Source organism: Odontesthes bonariensis, chromosome 22 (genome assembly GCF_027942865.1).
Source record: "Odontesthes bonariensis isolate fOdoBon6 chromosome 22, fOdoBon6.hap1, whole genome shotgun sequence".
Taxonomy (NCBI): domain Eukaryota; kingdom Metazoa; phylum Chordata; class Actinopteri; order Atheriniformes; family Atherinopsidae; genus Odontesthes; species Odontesthes bonariensis.
Window position 1 is genome coordinate 22118698 of NC_134527.1, and position 24194 is coordinate 22142891.

General features: G+C 42.3%; 1 protein-coding gene across 2 annotated transcripts; it reads right to left on the reverse strand.

Moving 5' to 3' along the window:
* Nucleotides 1-156: 156 nt before the first annotated feature.
* arsb (arylsulfatase B) lies at nt 157-23730 on the reverse strand. Of its 2 annotated transcripts, XM_075456160.1 has the most exons (8): nt 23266-23730; nt 21828-22014; nt 20311-20501; nt 19740-19947; nt 11652-11895; nt 10470-10540; nt 5903-6034; nt 157-2242 (listed from the first exon to the last, which is right to left on the reverse strand). In XM_075456160.1, exons 1-8 carry the CDS (start codon nt 23533-23535, stop codon nt 1977-1979), a joined length of 1569 nt encoding a protein of 522 aa, XP_075312275.1. In that variant the 5' UTR covers nt 23536-23730; the 3' UTR covers nt 157-1976. The 2 variants fall into 2 exon arrangements, with proteins under 2 accessions (XP_075312275.1, XP_075312276.1); XM_075456161.1 differs by lacking the exon at nt 5903-6034.
* Between the last annotated feature and the right edge of the window lie 464 nt (nt 23731-24194).

Sequence of the window (24194 nt, forward strand, 5' to 3'; positions counted from 1 at the left end):
ACTGACTGTTTTCTGTTACTCCTAATAAACTTCGACGCCAGTAAAGTAGAAATACAGCAAAACACCAAACCCAATGAAGTCAACTCACATTAGTTTTATTCATAAATACCAAAATCAGAAATATATCATTTGCAACAAAGGGTTTCACAACCCAGACAGCAACAGACATCCTGTATGGACTCAGAGGTGGAACAACTCACGTAAATGTGAACTGCAACTTAAAATAGCTTTTAGAAATCAAAAGTCTTGTTTCTCTTCAACTGGTTGAGCACGTGGCTAAAAATCAGCCTTCAAAACTACGTTATTTGCAGTAAAATCAGTACTACGCGTCCCGGAGATATCTCAGAACACAGTAATGTTTACTGGAGAACAACTTATTCAGTGTTTTTTTAAACAGATGTCAATCATGTTGACATACAGCTTTTTTTTTTTTTTAATAGCATTGGGCAATATAATAAATCAATCTGAGGTTTATCATTTATACCAAAAACAGCCACCAGGGGGACAATTAAAATGACATCCAAGAGGTCGAGGAGAAAAAAACAACAACTCCAGAATATGAATATTGAATGAATATAAGAATATTCAGGAACGACATAAAAAGTGCTGACGTTATAATCGGGCTAACAAAAGCCCTGTTTCCACTATGCAGTCCGGTACGGGTCGGTTCAGAACAATTTGCTTATTTCAGTGTTTCCACTACCACAAAAGCGTACCGGTCCCATGGTACCCGTTACCATTTTTGTAACCCTTCTGCTTGGGATGCCGAGCACACAGGACCGGTTCCAGGCTCTGCTCTCCGTTGTTGGTGAGGAGGCTGTGCAGCGCCAGCTCGATGGTGCTGTGCGAAACGAAAAAGTTTTCCAGCTGATTGCCGCAAAAATGGCAGAGAGTGGTTTCAACCGCACCGCGAGCCAGTGTCGCATTAAGCTGAAGAAGCTGAAGAAGCTAGTAACGGCGGATCAAGGACCCCAACAGCAGGAGCGGCGTGGACCGAAAAACACTGGAGGTGGTTCGAAATTATTACATTACATTACATTACGGTCATTTTGCAGACGCTTTTATCCAAAGCGACTTACAATAAGTGTGTTCCACATCGGTAGGCAAAAGAACTTCAGGTCACAAGAAATCATAAGTGCATTTCCTTCCAAAACCAAACAGCTAAGAGCACAACTAGTGCTAGAGTAAGTGCAATAAGTTTGGTAAATTATGGATGCTATTTACGCTTCGGCACGCACTCCGCCCACCTCTGAGGGTCCCCTTTGTACAGTGGGAACGCGAAGCTGACCCCAAAGCGACCCGACCCGTACCGTACCGATACAAAATGACCCGAACCGTACTGACAGTGGAAACGAGGCTAAAAACAACAAGCTCAAAGAAGCTAAAGCAGTCTTTAGACATGACAATACTCTTTGGATTCATCGCAGATCTGTATGCTAGGTCACGTCATTCATTTTGAATGTAAAAATATTGATCGGTGCAGCTTTAAATGTCAAAATCGGAGTAAAATCGACGTCGTCCGCACCTATGTTTCTCTCCATAACACAAAATCTTCACTCTTAAATGTTCAAGAAAAATAAACCCACCAGTGTTTGGTTGGCGAAGTATTTCTCTCAAGTTAACAGCGCCGGGCTGCTACCGTGTGGCTTTGTTTGGCAAACATACGCAGCCCTGCAGATAAAAAGTGCAAATACCTGAAACAGCAGAGAGATAGTCTTCACAAATAAACACCATGAGCAGCTAACAAAGCAGAAACATTACGGGCTCATGACAATCAGTTCATGAATGAAGTCTCTTTGAGTTTCTGCATGAAAAAAAGAAAATTGTTGCGATACAAACTCGTCAGAATGAGAAGCAGAGCTGTGTTTGAGAAACATTCAATTCTTATCAAAGACTAAAAGGATACGTTCGCACCTCTTCGTGATACTTCCTGCTGGTAGGATTCACAGTAAACAAAGTGCATGAGCCTTATCAGTCTAAGCCCAGGGCCCCCAGGCTCCAGTGGGGCCCGGGTCACATCTGGGGTCGTCGTCGGGGAAGTTTATGGGCAAAGCCCTTTTCTGGTGGTGTTGGAGTCTATTGAGGAGGTATTCCACCACATTAGGGAACTTTGCCGACACGTCATGCCTCTCCTCCGGATCCTTTTGTACGTCAAACAGCATCACGGGTTTCAGAGGATCCACCGTAGAGGAGCCGGACTCGGAGCTGTTGTGGCCGGGCCGGGGGAACCAAACGTCACAGCCTGAGAGAATCAAAGCAGGCCAGATATACCACACGTAAGCATTTCCATTTTCTTTACATTTCAGACAGAAAGCTTTTTAGTTTCCTTTTACCACTCATCATCTGATACTTTAAAAAAAAAACAAAAAAAAAAAAACATTTTACTTACAAGCACAGAATATGATCATAAAACATTTCTTAAAGAAAGATTAAGACCTTTTGTTTTCCCCTTTTGCCAGTAAGTGTAATTACACACTCTTTGCCCAATTTTGGCATTTTTAGACCGTAATCTTTCCTCTGAACGCAGGGTTTCTTTCTTATCTGGATCATCAGAAGCAGGTTTTTCTGCTTTAATCTACTTCTTTAGAGTCGGTAGCCTACTCTGACTCAACTGCTATGGATGCTCCATTATTGAGTTCTTGCAAATGTAAAATGCCCCGGCACCAGTGTGCCACAGACATTTATAGGCAAATCTAGACGGGCAATTGATTTTTCTTTCATTGATGAAAACAGCTGGGATTATTTGCCTGTTATGCCCAGTCCACTGATGTGCCGTGTTTACTTGGCATATTACTTTTCAAAGACTTTTCAATGTCTTAAATATAACAGACTGGAACTGCATTAACTCAGTCAGAGATCTCCCTACTTTTTCTGCATTGGAGTCATTTCAGTAAACTTTTGTTAAACCTTTATCGACTCCAACTCGGCGCTGTTCCAACCATTTATCCAGGAGACGCCATGAGGACGAGCAGCCGTGTTTATCTCCCTGTCCCGTTCGCTTTCAAAGAAAATTTGTCAGACATGATGCCAACGCGTTCAGTTGGCGTCATGTTGATGGGAAGCAGTGCAGAGCAGCATTCCTCAAAGTGGGTAATGCTCCAGCAGCTATAAATCACTTAAAAACCTCATCTGTGCTCTTAAAAATCTTACAGTTTGAATAATAATAAAAAAAAAACACATATTAAACCCTTTCCCTGTCTCTGCTGCGGTATGCAATGGGCATATCTAATACTGGGGTGATTCAGCCATAAGTGTTTGGACCAGAGAGCTGAAGTTGCATCCAAGAGGAAGGATCAGAAAAGTAAAAATCAACGTTGGATCGGTTTTAACAATAACAGAAACGTAACATATTTAAATGGTGCAACAGGGTTGAAGCGGCAATCCTCACTGGAGTAGAGTGACTGTGAACAAAAGTGACTGACAGGCCCCGCTTGTGCTCATTAGCTCTTTTTACACCTCTAAAAAAAACTAAACAATAACACCTGCAAACATCTGGTTTTTGACCACAAAAATAAAGTGTTTAATCGTTTAAATAGTCTACAGTATTTGCAGGTAGTTACTGCAACTCAAGCTAATTTCCAACGAAGGATGCTGTGGAATAAAGTCACTACACATTTAGGTATGCATGTCCGTCTGCATGTGTGCTTGTGCAGGTATATTTATATACATGTACATGTGTAATTAGTATTATCGATCGTCTTTACCGGCTGTATCGTCCCACACGGAGGCTCTGAAACTGATAGCAGTAACCCACAGACAAATAGAGACGAAACTTATTGATTTCACTTGTCTGGAAGACAGCTGGCAGCTCAAAGTCGCACTGGACAGGGCCGACATCCACGGTGCAGTTAAAAATGATGAAATAAAATGAATGGAGTTACCGTTCGACTCAAAAAGGCTTATTTCAAGGACAAGGAATTGTTTTCTTTTAAGAATTTCTTAAAAGCCCGACCCTTATAAAGCTCAGAGCACGCTGGATGGATGAGCGAGGCGATGAAACAGATGAGGGTATTTGGAACAAGGCTTTGCAGAGAGCGAATAGCGGCACCTGATACGCAAAATTAAAGCATAATACAGTTCAAAGTCCTGCACCGTATCCATCTTTCTAGGGCGAGACTTGCAAAAATATATCCCACTGTGGATGCGAGTTGTGACCGGTGTCAAAACACTCCTGCAAATCTAACCCACATGTCTTGGACATGCTCCCGCTTTGACAAATTACTGGTCTATAGTTTGTAAAACATCGTCAGAAGCGCTCGGCATCGACCTCCAACCGAATGCAGCGGCGGTCGTGTTTGGTGTCGCCGACCCAAATCATTCCACCAGTGAGAAAAAGTAAGAAAAGACATAACTTGCTTTTGCAACTTTACTCGCGCGTAGGAGAATATTGCTACACTGGAAATCAACCGACCCCAACCTGAAGCGTCTCTTTGGCTGAGTGATTTGATACAGTTCATACAGGTAGAGAAAATAAAGTGCTCACTCAGAGGTCCAGGCATAAATTCCTCTACGTGTGGGATCCAGACTCAAAGTATCAAGGTAAACTAAAAGCCACTTCTGGTACCCATTAACAATTGATAAATTCAGACGTTATACGTTGATGCCGCTACATTGGCTCGTATGCCAATGTTACATGTGTAGTGCGTTTATTATGCATTTACTTTTTTTGTCCGCTTGATTTGGTGAGGATATGCAGATTAATACTGATCCATATGTGTATGCTTGTGAATTTAAGCATGGCTTAACTCTCTCTGTCCCCCGGTCCGGTTCGGCACTATCACATGTTAAGTATTGTAACAAAAATAAATAAATAAGGAGTTGATAGGCATCAAGGGGATCTTTACATCCATAAAGCTTCCCTTGGCATAGCAAATGTGTTTGGCATAAACGGTATTCAGATAACAATTCTGCTGCCATAATGCTGGACAGGACAAGGGGTTAAAAAAAAAAGCATGGCTTAATTTTTTATTGGTATGCACGCAATGCACAATCTACACATTAAGGTATGTATTTGAATTTGCATGTATGCTTGTGTAGGGAACCTACAACATATAACCTTGTGTATATATTTAAATATATGTACATGTGCAATTAGTGCCTCTCTGGGAGAGGATAATCATGGCTGAGTGGAGGGAGGATAGGTTGTTCTGCTATGTTCAGTCTGTCCAAATGAATATGAATATTAAAAAATAGTAATAAACTAACCCAATTGCTTTATAATTACTTTAAAGACAAGCCTGTGTCCGCTGATATTTTTTGAACAGGACACTTTTGTTGCAGTTTAACATCTTTAGATAAGACCTTAAGGCATAATGGAGTCTGATTTTGTACCATCAAAGCCATAAAGAGAACTCATCTGCTTTTGTTAAACACATCTAGTGGTTTTCCCTCCTTGCTTCTGCTGTCTCCTACACCTGGCTTGAGCTAACTACTGGCTTCCCATTTAACTAGTTTCCCACAAATTATCTGTAAAGCCCCAGCAAGTAGTCAGGATCGCATCCTTCAATCATTTATGGAGAACATACAGGCTGTGCTTTGAAGATTCAAGGAAGATGTCCTGAACCCGGGGCACTGACATGCCTTCTGACACGCAGGAAACATGTTAAAGATATGTTAACAAAGTTAAAAACTCGATTTTTATTTAAGGGGGGTAGTATTTTGCATAAACAATGGGAATTTAACAAGAGCAAACAGCATGTTAGTCTCATTCTATGTCAAATTAAATTCTAATGTGCACTATTTGCTGATAATAGTGTTACCTAACATTGCAGGACTTGCTGTATTAATACTGTCAACGCTGCAGATTACCAGAAATACGTGCAAAATGTGAATGTGTGCAAAAGAGTGTCTGAGTCTCACACTTAGACTAAACAAGTAATTTCAGGTAACAGAGGACACTGACCAGGGTAGCCAGTCAGCAGCTTCCAATTTGAGGCTCGAATGGCTGCGTGAATGGACGTATTGAAGCTGGAGCTGGCCCACGAGTCTGCGCTGACCCCCCGAGCCAAAGTTAACCGACTCTGCCTGCCAGGACCTGCAGAGAGCAGAGGACAGAGCTGATCATGCAGGTTATCCACCTTAAAAAACACCGCAAATCGCTGATCAGGATGATATTAGACCAACGCTGGACACAAAGCCCCCTCTGTGGATATCCATGTAAACCAAAAGAGAAGGTAGACTGGCTCCGAGTTGAAGTGCATACCTGAAAATCAGTCGGTATCGAGTGAAGGTGTTCAAATAAATATGCCAATAAGAAAGGCCTCTTTAATGCCATAAAATCAGCTATGAAACAGCAGGAATTGAGTGGTCAAAACAAACAAAACTCATTGAAATTACTCCTTCTGTTAAAGAAGAGTCCTATGTATGAATTTCCTCGAACACGTGGAACTTGGCTGGAGGAATTTAACAAATACATCGTGGTAAAGTAGTGGACTCAGCACCGGTCTTCCGTGTATGCCAAGTGCAGAGAGTAATGTGCCATTAGAGCAGTTCTGCAGATACAGAACTGATACACACATGCAGGACAACCGGAACAGTTACCACTTGGCATCATTTCACCAGCTTCATTAAGCAAAGGTAAATAATTTATTCAGAAATCTCTGTAGCCTCCTGCCATGAGCCATTTCTGTTCTTATGGAAAATGCCAACCAAAAGCGAGCACACGTGTCTACGTTTTCCCAAAAAACAGAGAGATCTGGCCTTGGGAGAATTCTCAGGTTCGTGCCGTGGTTGACCCTGACAATATGGTCCTGATTAGACAGATTTGCAAGTGATTTTGGCCCCCTGACGCTGTCAAAAACAAGTAGTTCCTCACATTCTCTGCATAAAGACAAGTCTGCAACCACACAGAGCCTGCGTTGGAGCTCGTTTAGCAGAGCCGGTTCCACCACAGCGACATGACTGGAGAGTTAAAACATTTCCGATCTCAGCGTTTTCAAAACCACACGATAAAAAGCTTTGACATTCAATTCTTCACTGATCGTTGCGCAAATGACATGCGGGTATCTTAATTGCTCTCGCATGCATTAAGCTCATCTGTTTAATGTGGAGCGCTCCCTGAACTGAGCCGACTCGCAGAGCTCACACTGTTGCACAACAATGGGGTGTTCAATTAGGTGTGAGCACTTTTATGTAAGTAGGTGGGGTGATAAGTAATTCAAGCACTGCAAACATCAGGGTTTGATTTATTTTAGCTCTTCGCCAGCTCTTGCAAACTGAAGGAAAATGACCTCAAACCCCAACAGACTCGAGCAGGACGAGCTCCTCTTCATCCACAGCGGGATGATCCCGAAATGGGCTCAGGAAGGAGGAGGGAGCGGAAGGGGGAGGAACATTAGGAAGAGCCTCTTAGTGAGCAGAGAAATTACTAGAAGGAGAGCAGGGGAGTGTGGAGGGGAAATTTGGGGGCTGAATTAAAATTGGGCCGAGTCCAGGTTTTCTCTCTTAAAAAAGCGAAGGGTTCAGGGACCCCTCTGTGACCCGTTTCAGCAGACCTGCCACAGCAAAGAAGAGGGACTTTCACAGCAGACTTGAAAGGAGAAAAAGTATGTTCATAAAAAAGAAAAAAGGAAAATGTCTTTTCATGAATTAAACTGAGAAACCCAAAGAAGCCTGACAAGAGGCTGAGACAAAAAAAAGGGGGAAGAAACGTGTGGAGTGAGGTCTCAAAGAAAGGCTGGCTCAGTCAGAAAGAAGCAAGAGAAGAAGAATCTCAAGAAGGGAGGCTGCTTGTCACGTTGGTGACCAACACTCGAACATAAAACACGATGGTAAATGCTTGTAAAGCAGCCTTGTTGTTCTTCTCTGGCTTTTTTTTATTATCATGATTTAGATGGTAATTACCACCAGTACATTTGGAGGATAATTTGAGCACCACTGGATTAAGCTGTCCTGTCTTAAAAAACACGGTGAATCAGTGACTGGACTTTCCAGAGTTGTGTTCTCTTAAATTGAAACTAATTAGATGTTTTGATGACAGATGAGAGATTTCAACTGAGTTACAACTTTGTTCATACGTTTGTTTTGTTTTTAATCCTGCAGCTCAATAGAGCATTTTAGTGTCGTGCGGCGGCTTGTTTTGGTTTCACAGGCAGCAAAATTCATGTTTTGTGCTAGATTTTCTTTCATTGCAACCTGTCGGCTGCCTTTTGTTCTGTTCTCTGTCAGGATGATCCCACACTGCTTTAATAATGTTGAGGTTCGGGCTCTGGGGAGGATTCATCCCTCCATAAGTTGCCCCTGATTTTCAGTCCACTTCTTGTGTCATTTGGCACAGCTCAGCCTTTTCTCCCCGTTTCCCTTCCTTAAGAACGGCTTCTTGACAGCCACCCTTCCATGGAGCCCATTTCTGATGAGGCTTGGGCCAACAGCAGATGGATCAGCTGAAGGTTCAGATGCATCTCTCAGGTCCTGTGTCGGGTCTTTGCTCTTTTGTTGTTTTTTTTGTTGATGTTTTCCTCTTTCTTAAGGACATCACTTTCAGATACTGTTCATCTGCTGTAGATAGTTTTTTTTAGGCCTGACACTTCTTCTTTTGTCCTCCACTTGTCCAGTTTCCTCAAATGTTTTAAGGACGCACTGCACACCCTGCTGAGATATGCCAAGTTTTCAGCTAATAGCTCTTTGGGAATCAGCTTGTTGGAGCAAAAATACTATTTTCTGTCTGTCAAACTGTGTTATCTTTGGCGTTTTTCATAGATGAAACTAAAGAAATGGGAACAGATGATGTGTCTTTGTGACAGGCTGCTGGTAACAAAGTGCCTAAAGATACAATTTAAAACTGGTTCTTTGCTAAGTTGTCTGTTATGTGTCGACACAGCACTGGTTCATCCCTTGAGTTAGAAGCCTTTTTTCTGCTTGAATGATTCATAGTGGCTTAAACAAAGAAAAAAACACAAGAACTAGACTGAAAATGAGTAAAAAAAGCAACCAAAGTCCAAAGAAAACCTTTGAAATACCTTCAGAAAGCCTGGAGAGTAAGTCTGGCTGTTTGGAAACAAAATATAAATAAATGAGACGTAATGTCTTACAATTGTTGAATATTATTGTAAATTTCAATTGTTAAGTGGATGGCTTTTTTTGTTTTAATTTGGAGCCAGTAAGAGGTATGATTTGCATCATCTTTGTACAGAAGTTTGCTCAAGAAAAGGCACCAGTGAATTTCTGTGCTTCACATTGGGTTACTAAATTATAAAACACATCTAGTATGGGGTGGATAAGACTACTGCAGTTTTGGTGAATAAATGAGAAACTGATTCTTTAGTGGATCAAAAGGTTCACATCTGTTCTCCCGATCACCCATTATGAACCCACTGTGGTACATCTGTGAGGAATTTTAGGTACAAAAAATAAAATTTGCTGTTCTGCTATTTTGGAAAGCAGCTAAGGTGCAGCAGAAATAGCCACCACAGACCAAGAGAGTCCAACTACCTCCTTGGAGATGGAGGTGGTTTGGTCCACAAATGATTAAGTGGTTTAGACAAGAGTCCACTCTGCTGTGTTTCCAATGTGCTTTCTGTCACATGACCCATTTCCTGAAAAACTCCCTACAATCAGAGGTTAAACAACACACACACCCTGCTCTCAAATGTAATATATCTCAGATTTCAACACTGAGTAATTACATCAGATGATAACAGAGCACCTTATTGGCTTTGTCTAATATGGACATACTGCCACGTGAGTTTGTTCATGAAACACAACGATAATACACTCAAACAACATTCAGACACTCATAACAAAAGTAATCAAAAAAAAAAAACCTCAGATGACTTTAGTCAAATGTTATGTAACATGCTATTCTTAGCCCCCCCCCCGGCCGCCGTGACTTGAGTCTGGTGTTTGAATTCAGGCTTAAACAATGAGCCTTTGATACTCAGAAGCATGCTGAGAGAAGAGAAAACAGCAGATTTACGACAGCAGAAACGAAGGAACACATATCCTGCACAGCGTGAGCACAGTGGAGGGGAGGTAACATGAGGTTCCCATCATCTCGGGCTTTATCAAACCGCTGCCATCACCGGCGGTTGAAGGATGACTCGGAGAGTTTAAACTGACCTGGGCAGGTATCCTCCCACGGTTCACAGACGTGCATGTTGGGCTTGTTAGTGGATCTAAACTGCCTGTAGTTAATTTAGAGTTAACAGCCTGACCCCAGCCACCTGCGACCCGATGCAAACAGATTTACAGTAAAGCTCAGAAATATAACTCGATATCAGTATCATGATTGACTGTCATACTTACCCCAATAAAACCTCGTGTAATGCTGTTTATGTAAGAAATTAAGTACAAATTATATCTTTAAAGGAGACATCTTTAATCTGGGAGCACTTTAATAATGTTTTAATGGGATAAGCTGGTTACTGAGCCTCTTGGAATTTTGGACATCCTTCACAACCACTGAACAATTACCACTTTAAGTGAGCCATTAATCCAGATTAATTGGCCAGAATGGGAGAATGTGAACTTACATGGAGCGATGTCGTAATACAGAGCATCAATGTTGTGCAGCAGCTCCAGCCTGGGTGAGGCAAATCCTTTGCTGTAAGATAAAAGCAGTGTTACTTTCAAACATATGGAAACATGACCAACACACACACAAACACACACACACACACACACACACACACACACACCACGATGTCTGACTCATTCACTGTGAAACCCGCTGGGATCTGTAAATCTGAACCAGCTGGCTGTTGTTCGCCAGGCTCTGACCGCACTCCACCACAGAGAAAACGCACCACTCGCGCTGACCGCACAGTCTGATAACACTAACTAAAATAACTCCCCACTCCCTGCCGCCTGCCTGCTGTTCTGGGCCTTCGCTTGGTTTTAATTCTGTCAGGGTGATGTTTTCTGTGAGCCAATTACAACAACGCGAAACCGTAAAGCAGCAAACACAAACAGCAGTTTGGGGCTCTGGGTCGCCGCGGAGTGCGCACCGACAACGCCAGCGGCCCCGCGGTCAGCTGACGAGTGTGTCGGCCAATCGGGTCAAGGGGAGGCCGTGAGTGGTAGTTTGTGGTCCTGGCGAAGCCTAGATTTTCTCCTGGGGCTCTGCTGCAGCCCTCAATTTCACCTCATTCCCTGTGTCCACATTTAGTTTGCAAATATAATGTGTCAGTCAAACTGGACTCGGTGACAGCCCGTGTGATGACCCAAAGTCACATGGAAAGTACATCTGTGGTCTGGAAACAGCTTCATGTGACTCAACAATTCACTAATAGCTACTTTGCAGAGTTCCCAGAGCACACAAAAAACACTACATATTCAATTAGGTGTATTACTTTTTAAAGAATTACAACATCTCAGGTATGCTGCTACATAAAACTAATTAGCTGATCTATTAGCAGGACATCAAACAGAGAGGGGTAAAATAGGGATGGAAGGGCTGTGTGAGAAAAACTGATGGTATTTCCTCCTCTTATGCTCCCATTGCCGCTGTAACAAAGGGCTTATTGAAGGGAAAGGGGCTCCCACAAGAAAAAGTGGCTGGTTCAGGAAGACAGGCTGAGCGAGCCACAGCGAGAGAATTGGAAAGAGGCGCAAGGGAGAGGGAAAGGCCGTCAAACTCAAGAGCTGCCAATCTCACGCTCAAAAGCCAGACCGAGGGTGAAATCTGCCATATCGCTACAGTCCAAAGAGCTCACCTGATTGTATTCCACATGTTGAAGCCGTCCAGCGACTTGGTGCCGTTGGTGCTCCCTCCCGCTAGGCCAACAAGTGTTGGCAGCCAGTCAGAGACGTGGATGAGCTCGCGGTTGACAGTACCGGGTTTTTTCAGCAACGGGCTGGCGACAAACCCGACTCCCCGGACACCTCCTTCCCACAGCGACCACTTCCTCCCCCGGAGTGGCCAGTTGCTGCCGCCAGAGAGCGTCTGACCTCCATTATCTGCCAATCAACAGGGGACAAAAATGTAGTTAAAAAAAAAAAAATCACGGAGGAAAGGTGACACAGAAAAAATAAAAACAACTGAAGGCACAGGGTTCGATCGGCTAAAGAGAAATATGTTTTTTCAACGTAAATGAGTTGAATTGAGGGTTTATTAGCATAAAGTGATTGAGTTTAACAATCCTAAACTTAATACAGTCACGTTGAGCAAACATATTTCTATTTGATCAGTCTAACATGCGCCCTCGTTCCTTTTTGAGAGCGGAAATGTGACTGTTTTTGCAGGTAATTTCTTATTAAAGAAGTGTAAGGAGTACATCAACAGCTGTTAACAAACAAAGACATCAAACTCTAATCTGATGCTAACAAACGAGACACTGTTCAAAGAAGACGAGGCTCAGAACCGGCTGAAAATAAAAGAAATAACACGCTTGGAACAGCCACAAGAAGCAAAAGTTCACACGTTCACTGCAGAGCTCTCCAGAACTGATCGCTTGATAGCAGGAGGCAGCGTTACCATGACTGATGGACGCTGTGCTTCCCTGAAACTGGACACCAGGGGCCTTAAAACAGTTTCATACAGTAGTCATAAAATAAGAGCGGTGTGTACACCAAGAAATATCCAAACCTTAAGTCATCCTTAAAATGACCCGTATGCAAAATGCAACACGCCTTTTCTATCATGTTACAGCAAATCCTGATCCAAAGAAGAGGAAGCTCACAGAGTAGGAAACCAAAGTGATGGTCTGACATCTAAGTGAATGTAATGATGAAGGTGGCTGCCGTTTTACATGATGAAAAAAAATCTCATCTACAAACAGTAAGCAAGCCGCAAACGGTAAAACAATTTCTTTATAAATAGAATTATTGATTGTGAAGCAGTGTCAGAGCATAGGGGCTCATTCTGTGCTGGACACAGAATCATAAATACTATGAAAAAAGACATTTTAAATTAGCTGAAGTGTATTATCATAGACTTGGCGACATAAGCTGTTCACTGAAAAAACAAAAAACCCCAAAAAATATGCCAAGTTTGAGCTCGTCAGTCTTTTAAATTTCTTTGTTTTCCCCCCTCCAAATGAAGTGTGTCTCATCTTAGAAGAAAACCCTGCAGTCCCTGGCATTACCGTGGCACTATGTGCCCGCCGCACATAAACTGAGAAAACCGCCCAGTTTACTGGCGGTGGTGGTTGTGGTAAAGATAGAGGGCAGGTCAGCTGTGGGAAACAGGTTTTCAGCGCACTCAGGAAGACAAGACGTGGATTAAATGGCGTTTTCCTCCAGCACGAAAGCAACTGTTGGTAAACATAACACTCATAAATGATCTGAATAATTGTATACCTGAGTGAGAATGTTCTTTCACGGACTTCTGTGAAGAGACAGTGCTTTTGTAAATTTGGCTCTAGCAACTGATGAAAAAAAATGTCTACTTTAGACTTTGTAGCTTCTTTCATTTTCATTTTTACACATAATGGACTGTGGGTGGAAACTGGCGTCCATAAGCTTATTGTTCTTTTTATTCACGGGGCCCCAGAACGCTCCCACCTGTAGGCTTTCTGCTCCCATTTCCCATTTGAAACCAGGCCATTAAAGCTGCTTCTTTTTGAAACTGTCAGCAACAGTTGAATATTTTGTTGTGAGTTTACAGGTGGCAACCTGACTAACTTCATCAAATTAGGAGCGAAAAACATGATGCCCCCATTCCTATTAATACAATTCAAGTCAACCCCCTGAGCTCGGCCGACTGGAGTTTTTGGAGTCAAAGCTGCACTGCTGGAAAAGCTAAAAAGATGCTAACGTTTCTGAATTACCTCAACTAATCCTTTTGGCTTTATGTGCCGTAGCTACACATCTGTGAGAGGCCACTATCAGTCGAGATCCGATTTTCACACGATAAAGTGGAAACATGGAAATGACTGGTTGTTTAGACACATAACATCAGGTTGGTGTTATATTTTTAGGATCTCAGAGTATAGGAGGGGCAACTCTAGGATCAGAGTGAATACAATGTCAACATCAGAAGGTGTGGACGACGCTCTGCGCATATGCCGTAAAAAGATCTGTCTGTACCCTCGTCTGCGTACCCCACTGTCTCTTCAAAGGCACCTAAAGGCACTAAAACGGGCACAGATGAGTGAAAGAAAACTGATTAGACTGAACAGAGGCTGCTCTGGAGTTCAATCCTCACACCCTTCAAGCACCAAATGTGAGTACATTTCAAATTTGGCAAATGATAAACTAAATAATAATTTGAAACTACAACAATGTGCTTTAAGGAAGACTCATTGTCCACCATACTGTAGTGCAAGATTTGGAAGCAAAGTTGCATATCTGAGGCAATCTTTTCATAATTCTCTCTTTAAAGTGATTTGAAAGATGAGTGATTACTGACACCTGCATGTAATTACTTTGACTCACAAAACATTTTTGGTTTACCTGCTATGGGAAGATTAATTTTAAAAAAAAGAACTAAGAACTACTGTCTGGGGTACTCCTATCCTAGACTTCGACACTTTACTTGATCACCTGAGTATTTCTCTGTGTGTAGTTTTCTGTCTGTCTGATGCAGTCATAATAATTCATCCTGAGGGGGGACATTAATGTCTGCAACAAACGTCCTGGCAATCTGTCCGAGAGTTTTGGAGGAATCTCCCTCAAAACCCCCCAAAAATCGACCGAGCGGAGATGCTGCGAGAAGAGTCGGAGGACCGTTAAAAGTCAGCAGGATTCATCCTCTGGGGAACATGATTGTAGGTGCAACGTTTCACACCAATCCATCCAACAGCTGTTGAGATATTGTGTTCTGAACCAAAGTGGTGGAACAGCCAGTCGACAGGCCCAAACGTTCCTCCCCAGAGCCGCTAAGAACCAGTGATCTAATGCCTCGAAACAACACTGCAATGCTCATCCATGTGTCTCCCCTGTAAGACAAATTCTCCAACATAATATCCAACTATTACACAAGTGCACACACAGGCGGCTACACCGACTGTCATCATCCCAGCACGTCGGTCCAGTATAAACACTCTTAACCAATAGCATCCAGGCAGGGCTCCTCTTTCAGCGGCAGAGTGTCATGCAAGTCCAGGAAGTAGTCTGTGTTGATTCCTGAGCTGTTCTGGAAAAGACCGTCTGCTCCTTAATGTCTTTTCAAGCTGCCCTGGCGCTCTGAAGGCCCGCTCTGTCTTTCCCAGTTCCCCACCAGTTTCCCCAAAGCTTTTCTTGCTCATTTGCTTACAGTAAAGTCCCGGCGATGCAGTCAGTTTGTAGAAAGTTTGATCACAAAGGGAGCGAGTTCAGGGCTCATTTAAGCCCCCACACATATGAGCCAGTGATAACAGCTTGACCATGAGAGCGATAAAAACTACTTTTTTGACCGATTTAACTCGGGTCACGTGACATGATACTTAAGCTCTGTGTGTTTCTCGGGGTAGCAGTGAATGCCTGCCCGACATATGTCTGGCCCAATCAGAGCCAAGCAAATGTGTGGAAGAACAATGAAACAGACCACCTACTGCAGCCAACCACAGGCATAAAAAACGCTCGCACTTCACCTTCACAGCATTGTTCCTGCTTTCTAATTACCCTTTAAAAAACAAATGCCACTGAAAATAACCCTCAAAGTAGTTACCTACTCTCAGATGCAAATCATTAGATGTTCCACATGTGGAAAACTGCGAGCAGGCACATGTTTTGTTCAAGTGGTTGAAGGCTCACACTGGTGACATTATGTTCCTCATCGAATATCTTTAAGGTGGATCGTTTTCATCTGTGCAGAGCGTCCAGTGCTGACGAATGTAACAACAGGCCGCTCTCTAGTGGGCATCCAGAGAACTACAAAAGCTTATTTTCCTGGATTTCACAACTCTGAAAAGTGGCAAACATGCACAGATATCTATTAAACCCATCTCATTCTGGCAAACTGACAAAATAATACAACAAGGGTGTTTTTAAGCAGCTCCCTCACCTCCTCTGACCCCCCGTTTCTGCCTGAAAACATGGCTTTGACCCCGATCAAACATAACTCACTGATTAGGTCTGTTTTCAGGCTCACTCTCAAAGAACCAAAAACATAAACAATGCAGGAAATATTCCATCAGTCTCTCCCAGGGAGACGTGCCTGATTATCCAGTGTGCAAAACATGGCGTTTCTTAGCAGGTTTCCTATTAAATGGTGGAGGAGAGCCTCCGTTTTAAATGCTGCTACTCCCAAAATGCACATCAGTTGCCATCTCTATGGGGAGAGATTTTAAATATTTGTGTTGGGCCAGAATATCTGCTTGGACAGACTCTGCTTTGGCGCTATGAAGCTTGTTGTCATCACTACAATTTCAGCTTGGAAATGTATGCTCATACTGCGAAAGAGTAACAAAGCCAAAAGTGTTTTGTTTTTTTTGTAGATTTTGGGTTATCGGGCACATCTGGAGCATTGGTAAACATCCATCTCCCTTCTTTTTTCTCTCTTTGAACAACGTCGACATTACTGGACTAAGTCGAGGTCTTTTTTATTTTTTTACCAACTTCTTTTTCATCCATCTCACTTGAATCCGCTTAACATTCGACTTCATCTTTAACATTTAGCTTCAACTTGCACAACCTGTTGAATTGTCTGCCGGTGACACAGATGACTCCGATTGGCTGCTCAACGCAGCACCTGAGTGGATGAGAATCGAGGCGGCAGTGACGACAGAAAGCAAACTGCTAACTTGTCACGTCACACGCAACTTTGCTTCTTCCATCCTCCAAACAAAGCAACAGTTTCACAACAACGTGGTCACGTGGAGAGAAACTCAATGTGACTCAAGAAGGACCGAAAACACACACTTTTTTTTGTGCTCTTTAGGTTCTTTGTCAGTGTGTTGATAGACTACCTCTCAGAAGGAAGAAAGAAGTGCAAGCCGTGTTACAACTAGGGCTGGGCAACGATTACATTTTTTTAAATCTAATTAATCACATGATTTCCCTGATTAATCACGATTAATCGCATTTGTACGCAAAATCCAAAAATGAATTCAAAAGTAGTTGTTGGAAAACTGTATATAGATTTTCATTTTGAGTAAACAACACTTTATAGACAAACATGTAGTGTGTGAACTTTGCTTAGTGTGATACAAAGTAATTCAAGGGAACTGTGAGAAACAGGGTGCTCTGGTCTTCCCATGTAGGAGAATGTGGTGCAACAACTCAACACGTGAGGAACTAGATGTCCCAGTGAAACATTTGTTGCATCTTGCTCACAAGATTGTTTTACATATGCTGATTGTAACTAAGCTGTGTAATAAAAAGAACTACACGGGGAAAGTCGGATGGAGTCGTTTGAGCACGGGTGAAGGAGTAAGTTCTGTCACTCCGTCCGGCTCCCCTTGCAAGTAAAAATACAATCTTGTGCACTGTGTGTTTTGTTGATTGGGGTTATCTTGAGTGAACTGTGTTCCAGCTGAGTTAACTTTTAGACCCAACAATAGTGTATAGCTTTTAGCATTTAGTTTTATTTGAAACGTACTGCCATATGAATGAAAGTGCCATAACATTTGTTGTGCAAACACACTTTTAACATCAGCATTTTTATGTAGTTTTTATGTAGAAGCCTCGCTCCACTGTCTGTTTCCTTGAATAACTTGCTGGTATCAGTTGTGTGTTTTGCCTTTAAGTGATATTTTAGACTGGAACTACTACGCTGAGAAGACAATTCAACTTGGCAGTGTTTACAGATGACTTTGGTTCTGTCGACTCCACCGTCTGGAAGAACTTTAAAATGAAAATGGCCGAGTAAAAGTTCCGTACCCTTCTCCAGGTTTGGTGGATCCGCCAGTTACTTTATTTTTGGGTTCCGCAGCAGACAGCAACAGACTTTTACAAAATAAAAGCTGGTGAGCAACAGACTTGTACAATAATAAAATAAATAATAAAACAGGGTTGGTCCGTGGCGTAGTGGTTTGAGCAGGCGCCCCATGTACAGAGGCTATAGTTCCGCATCGTACGGCCCTGTGCTGCGTGTTGTTCCCCCTCTCTCTGCTCCCTGCTTTCTGTCTCTCTGAACTTTCCTATCCATTAAAAGACACAAAAGCCCCCCAAAACATTTTGTTTATAAAATTTAAAAAAAAAATGTTGTACAAAATAAATAAATAAAACCTGCGTTAATGCGCGATAAAATGTTTATCGGCGTTAAATAATCGATGCGTTAACGTGATAATAACGAGTTAACTCGCCCAGCCCTAGTTACAACACATGAGATGAGATAATACACCACTGTACACACGTTTCTAGATGTTTGCATCCTCTCGTCCTTGATACGTTGCCACATCCCTGCATTCATTCTGTGGGATGTAGGAAGTACAAGCTCTTATGCGACAAACTGACGTGAGGAACCAGCGGCAATGAGGGGTCACCTGCTGAGTGTCCCCGTGTTGCCACCAGGTATAAAACAGAGTAACAGCCCAAAATTAGAGCCAGCAAGCGCCACAAAGAGCGGTGATCGGTGAGGTGAGATGAGAAGACAAGGTTCGTTTGTGAGATCGTTTGAGGGAGCTAACAGGAAGTTAGCAAAATGTTAAGTGGGAGCGTGTACATGGAAGGGGGGGCTCTTACAAAAACAAACAACACAGAACAAAGCAAATTGGCAGAACTGACAGAACGATGTGCAAACAGAGGGACGAACATGAGCAGATAAAGATGTTAGGTGAGGTATGATTGACACCAGGTAGCTGTGGTTGGAAATGCTGAGCGTGGAGGCAGGGTGTGGTTGCTGATGATATACGCGGTTCAAAGCTATGTTTTGGTTGAATTTAGAAAGGTTATGAATGGGTTCCGGTTTTCCAGGTAAAGTCAGCCTGAGTAGTAATACTATAAGAAGCCTCCACAGCTACATTACCACCCTGATATTAAATGTGAGTGTGTTAATGGCTAATTTTGGGATGTACTGTACTGTATAGTTTACTGAAGACCACTTATACACTTCACTTCCTAAATTTTAAGTATAGAAAGGCCAAAACTGAATTTTTACAGCTATTTTCAATCCATTTCAATACAAATACAAATATTACCTTTGCCTCAGCGTTATGGGTGCACTCTGCACACTCCTATTGCTCACTGTGTATGACCCGATCAGGTCTCAAAGAACTTTTAGCTGTTCCCACAACAAAGATCCAGGTCTGCAGAGGCTGTTTTCAGCTACTGAGATGCAGCTCTGAGGTCAATGACAACAGTGTCCACATTCAAAATTTAACTCAAAGAGCTCCTGCTCTCACAATCCTACAATTAATACATATAATTTTATCATTTGTGAGTTTTTCTATACAGTTGCATAGAATTTAGTGAATTATCGGAGCATAGTTTCAAACAGTTTAAAGTTAACCTTCCAGGTTATAAAATGCAAATCACCTTGATGTCTTGGATAAATGAATGCAAAGCAGCTTGGCAACGACAAGCCCCAAACTGGTGCCGAGGCGGGAGAGCACGGGAAAGGAATCGTTCTTAATAGTCCAGTAACTCAAAAAGAGTATTTCCACGAGGTCAATAAGTACAAGGTTTAGAGTTTTAATCAGCCTCTGCTTTTAATAAGCAGAGAGATCTCATGCAAGAGAAAACAGAGAGCAGAAACCCACTGACAACAATCTGAAACGCGTCCTGCAGATTTGGTGTGCAGCGTGTTAAAGTGGTGATGGATCTTGGCAGAAGGTAAAGAACTGCAGTAGCCCTGACAACCGAGGGTTTAAGTTGCAAAGCTCATCCTAAATCCTTCTTTTTAGTGAAAAGTTATGACGAAACGGAGCCTAAACTTTGAAACATCCCTTTATTTATCGACCTGATGTTGACAGAGAAGCTTTCTCGGAACAGAAGCTCACCTGTGGAGAACACGAGCACCGTGTTGTCCCAAAGTCCTTCCTGCCGCAAAGCCAGGCTGATGTTGCCCACCGCCTCGTCCATAGCCGACACCATGCCGGCATACAGCCGCCGATGGGGGCCTTTGATGAAACTGTAGGGGGCCACATAGCGCTCTGGCACCTGTAGGGGTGAGTGCACCGCCTGCAGCGCCACATAGAGGAAGAGCGGCTGAAAGACAAAGACAACAAAACAAAGTTTGGATTTCACCCCCTCAGAGCTGACAATGTTTTACTTTTGCCATCAAGTGTTACTGAAGCTGAGTTTGCTGCTTCGTATAAGTGAAATTCAAAGCCGATTATTAAGGCCGGCGGTGAGAAAAAGCCCCAAAAACAAATAACGAACGTAAAAGAAGTGATAAATCTTTGGAAACATTTAGTATTACCTGTGTTGCATTCATCTAAAACTCAGCTTGACTTAAAACAAGAATAAAAATCCTGCTCATCCTTTGCTGTTAGAATAAATCACTTCAGTTTAATAAGAGTGTCTGTGTGTGTGTGTGTGTGTGTGTGTGTGTGTGTGTGTGTGTGTAACCTTGCTGGAGTTGTGTTTTCTGATAATGTTGATGGCTTTCTGGCTGAACAGCTCGGTGGAATAGACTCCTTTATACGCGGTGACGGCCTCCTCTCCGTCCCTCAGGTCCAACGCACAGCGAGTCAGGTTCAGATGAGGGATTTTAGAACAGCGGTGGTGGGTGAAGTAGTCCTCGCTGCCTGTCAGGTAACCTGAGGCACACAATATGCAGCTCATCATGAGGACAGATATCACAACATAACATGGGAAACTGGGAGTAAAAAGCCGTGTGGATTAACACCTTCGTGCAGTCGCTGTCTTGGACTTATTTATAATAATAAACATTTAGATATGAAAACTTTGATACAACAATGAGATAAATCCTGTTAATAGAGCTGTTATAGCAGAATAACTTCTCATGATCGCCACAGAATCGTGGTCGACATCTTCGATCGAGAAGGAACATTTATTCAAAGTAAAAATCAAATAGAAAATGCTCTTTTTGTATGCAGTCATGTGAAAAATAAGGTACATCTTCTTTGAATTCTAATGTTCTGTGTAACAGGACGTGAAGATAAAACATCTAGTCTTTAACAGGTCTTCAGTTTTGTGAATACAACCTCAGATAAACAGCAACACATGACATACTGCACTGTGTCGTTAATTATTTAACAAACTGCAGAAGCAGTGTGTGAAAAACTAACAATAACACCATGATCCAACAGCCTGTAGAAGCACCTTTAGCAGAAATAAGTTGAAGTAATGGTATTCTGTATGATATCATCAGGAACTTTGTCCCACTCTTCTTTCCAACGTTGCTTCGGCTCATTGAGGTTTGCAGCATTGGTTCATGCACAGCTCTCTTAAGGTCCCACCACAGCATCTCAGTCAGGTTGAGGTCTGGACTTTGACTGGACCATTGCAGCACCTTGATTCTTCTCTTTTTCAGACATTCTGTTGTAGATCTGCTGCTGTGTTTGGGATCTTTGTCCTGTTGATGACCCAGTTTCAGCCAAGCTTTAGCTGTCGGACAGATGGCCTCACATTTGACTCTAGAATACTTTGGTATACAGAGGAGTTCATGGTGGACTCAATGACTGCAAGGTGTCCAGGTCCTGTGACTGCAGAACAAGCCCAGATCATCAGCCCTCCACCACCGTGCTTGACAGTTGGTATGAGGTGTTTGTGCTGATATGCTGTTTGGTTTTCTCTCTGTAGAATGATGGACTCCTGATAAAACCCCTGCTTTTATAAATCAATTGCAATTGATCAATGGCTCACAAGTAGCACCTTACGGCTACTTACCCTCTTAATTCTTAAGGAAGCAGTCAGGGTCGGTTTGTTTTATTTGATTTAAATTTTTTTACACACCGCTTCTGTATTTTGACTTAGTTTCTATTAAATGAACATTGACACAGTGTAAAATATCATGTGTTGTTCATCTGACGTTGTGTTTACTTAATTTAAAGACCTGGTAAGGACAAGATTTTTTTTTTTTTTTAGACTTGCTCTGAGATATTAATAAAAAACACACAAACCAAAGTAGGTGTCGAAGCCCCGGCGAGTGGGCAGGCAGTCCTTCTTGTACATGCCCAGGTGCCACTTGCCCACCATGTGTGTGTCATACCCCGCCTCCTTCATGAGCTGAGGCAGCAGTTTCTCATCCAGAGGGACGCAGTACGGCTGACAGGGCCAGATGATTTGGTGCTGCATGCCCGTGTGGATCTGAGAGGTAGAAAAACAAAATAAACCAGCATGAAAACAGGACCCGAGCTACATGCAATAGCAGCAAAGAGGGAACCAACGGAACACGTGGTGGCAATGATAAAAATAAAAAAAAAGGGTCAAAAAGAGCATCCTCAAATAAGTCGGCTTTGTATTTTTGTTCTTCTTTTCCATCAACATCTACATGGGATTTTGCCTGTGTGGAAACTTAGTGTAAAAAAAGTTTTTCCAACGCTGGAGAGAGTCGTGCAGCGAGCCATAAACGCACAGGAGAAGCAGTGAACACACACCCAGAGCAGCGGGCGGGCACCTGGGGTCCCGCTTCACCTGAACAGGTCATTTACAGTCCCGGTCCACATCGTTTCCTGCCAAACTTCCTCATCACAAGCTGCTTCTACATCCTCTGAGTTTATGCCGATGTGTTGCTAATTATTTTTTCCTGTATTTATCATCAATACTTAACCAATTACGGGGTCGTGGTTTTCTCATGAACAATTTTTCCTGATGGGAACGCGGCAGTTAAGGCAGTAGCCCGAAATGTTTCAGCACAAAAACCAACAAACGGGGAAAACGATTGGTTGACTTTTGAAGCAAAAATGTCAACTTTACTCTCTTTACCAACTTCCAGGCTTTCAGTCGTGACAGTTTGCGGCTTTTCTTTGTGATATTTGACCACAAACTCAATGTTTTCAGGTTTTTAACTGGATATTCGTCACTTTTTTTTCTACTAAGTTGTGAGAACTGATTTTCTTCACATCCTTTCAATGTTTGCAGCACGATGTTGCACCACTTCTGTAAGTGTGTGGTGAAGATTTCTAATCTTCTTCTCTGCCATTGTGTCTTATAATGGTGCAAAAGATTGTTGATGCACAACTGTAAAAAGAATACATTTTTTCAATGTTTTGCTTCTTTTGGGGGATAATTGTAACAATTTTACAGATTATATTTAATATTATAGTCCTATCTTAATTTTATGGAGATATATTAAATGTATTATTAATTAGTACACATGTATATGTGTCTTATATTAAATTATGACTATTGTGCTTCAGGTAGTCAAAGAGTTATTAAGTAAAATGTAAAAAAAAAAATGTTACATGTACCCCCTGTTCTCTTTTACTTGTGCTCCATATGATGTTTTGAATTAACCTAATTTAAATGTAAGATAAATAATAATAAATGCCTTAGAGAACAGTTTTGGTGCAGGACCTGAAACCCAGCCCAGAGGAGGCTCCAGGACGCCGGTCTCACCTGGTACCTTCCGGTCATGAGCTGGTTCCTGGACGGGGTACACAGCGGCTGGACGTAGTAGTTCTCCAGCCGGACTCCTTTGGCCGACAGCCCGTCCAGGTTTGGCGTCCTAATCTCTGAGCTGTGGTAGCCGACATCGTACCAGCCGAAGTCATCCGCCAAAATGAAGACGACGTTAGGGCTCTTGGCCGCTCCAACCGCCGGAAAGTTGGCGACGAACGCCGCAGTGATGATCCAGAGAGCCGCCTGACTTTTAGCATCCTCCATCATGGTTAACGGCTCGGAGAAGTGCAGTGTCCGACAAGGAAAGGATGGAGAAACGCTGAGAAAGCACCAGCAGTTAGTGAACTGTCTAAACGGGACGGTGTCTGTGAAAAATGTTTTAAAAATCCCGTTTGAAGCATGAAAAACAACCACTGTCTGACTGTTACTCTCCTCACTTTCCTGTTCCGCAGATTGAAAACACTGCCCGACTGCAATAGCCAATCAGATGACAGAAAAGAGAACGAATCACGTGAGTATGGAAACCTAAATATGTCAAAATAAAAAACGGAACCCAATAAGAAAAAAAAATCAGTATAAAAAAATCCCGATTATATTAATATACTAAAAATAATGATTTGATCAAACTGACTGTGTTGACTTGGATAAAGCTTATTGCCGTGTCCTTCTTGGGAATAAGGCCTTCTTTTTATACTTATCCAGTCCCTCTACTGTGGAGCAATGAAACTGCCATAATCCAAAACAAATACAAAATTATATAAATGCTTAGATAAAAAGTTTAGATGAAATTAATGCGACTAGAATTTATTATTATTATTTTTTTAAATAATTCCGAATATGAACAAAATTCAATTACTGCTTTAATTTTAAACTGCATTCATTTAAGCTTGTATCTCTGGGTTTTCAATTTAATTTGTTATTTCATT

Excerpts from the sequence above, each read along its gene's own strand:
- arsb (XM_075456160.1), bottom strand. The coding sequence starts at position 23,535 with ATGATGGAGGATGCTAAAAGTCAGGCGGCTCTCTGGATCATCACTGCG. Across the intron at positions 20,502-21,827 it reads GGGCTTCGACACCTACTTTG|GTTACCTGACAGGCAGCGAG; the intron begins GTTTGTGTGTTT and ends TGTGTGCCTCAG. Across the intron at positions 19,948-20,310 it reads GAAAACACAACTCCAGCAAG|CCGCTCTTCCTCTATGTGGC; the intron begins GTTACACACACA and ends TTTGTCTTTCAG.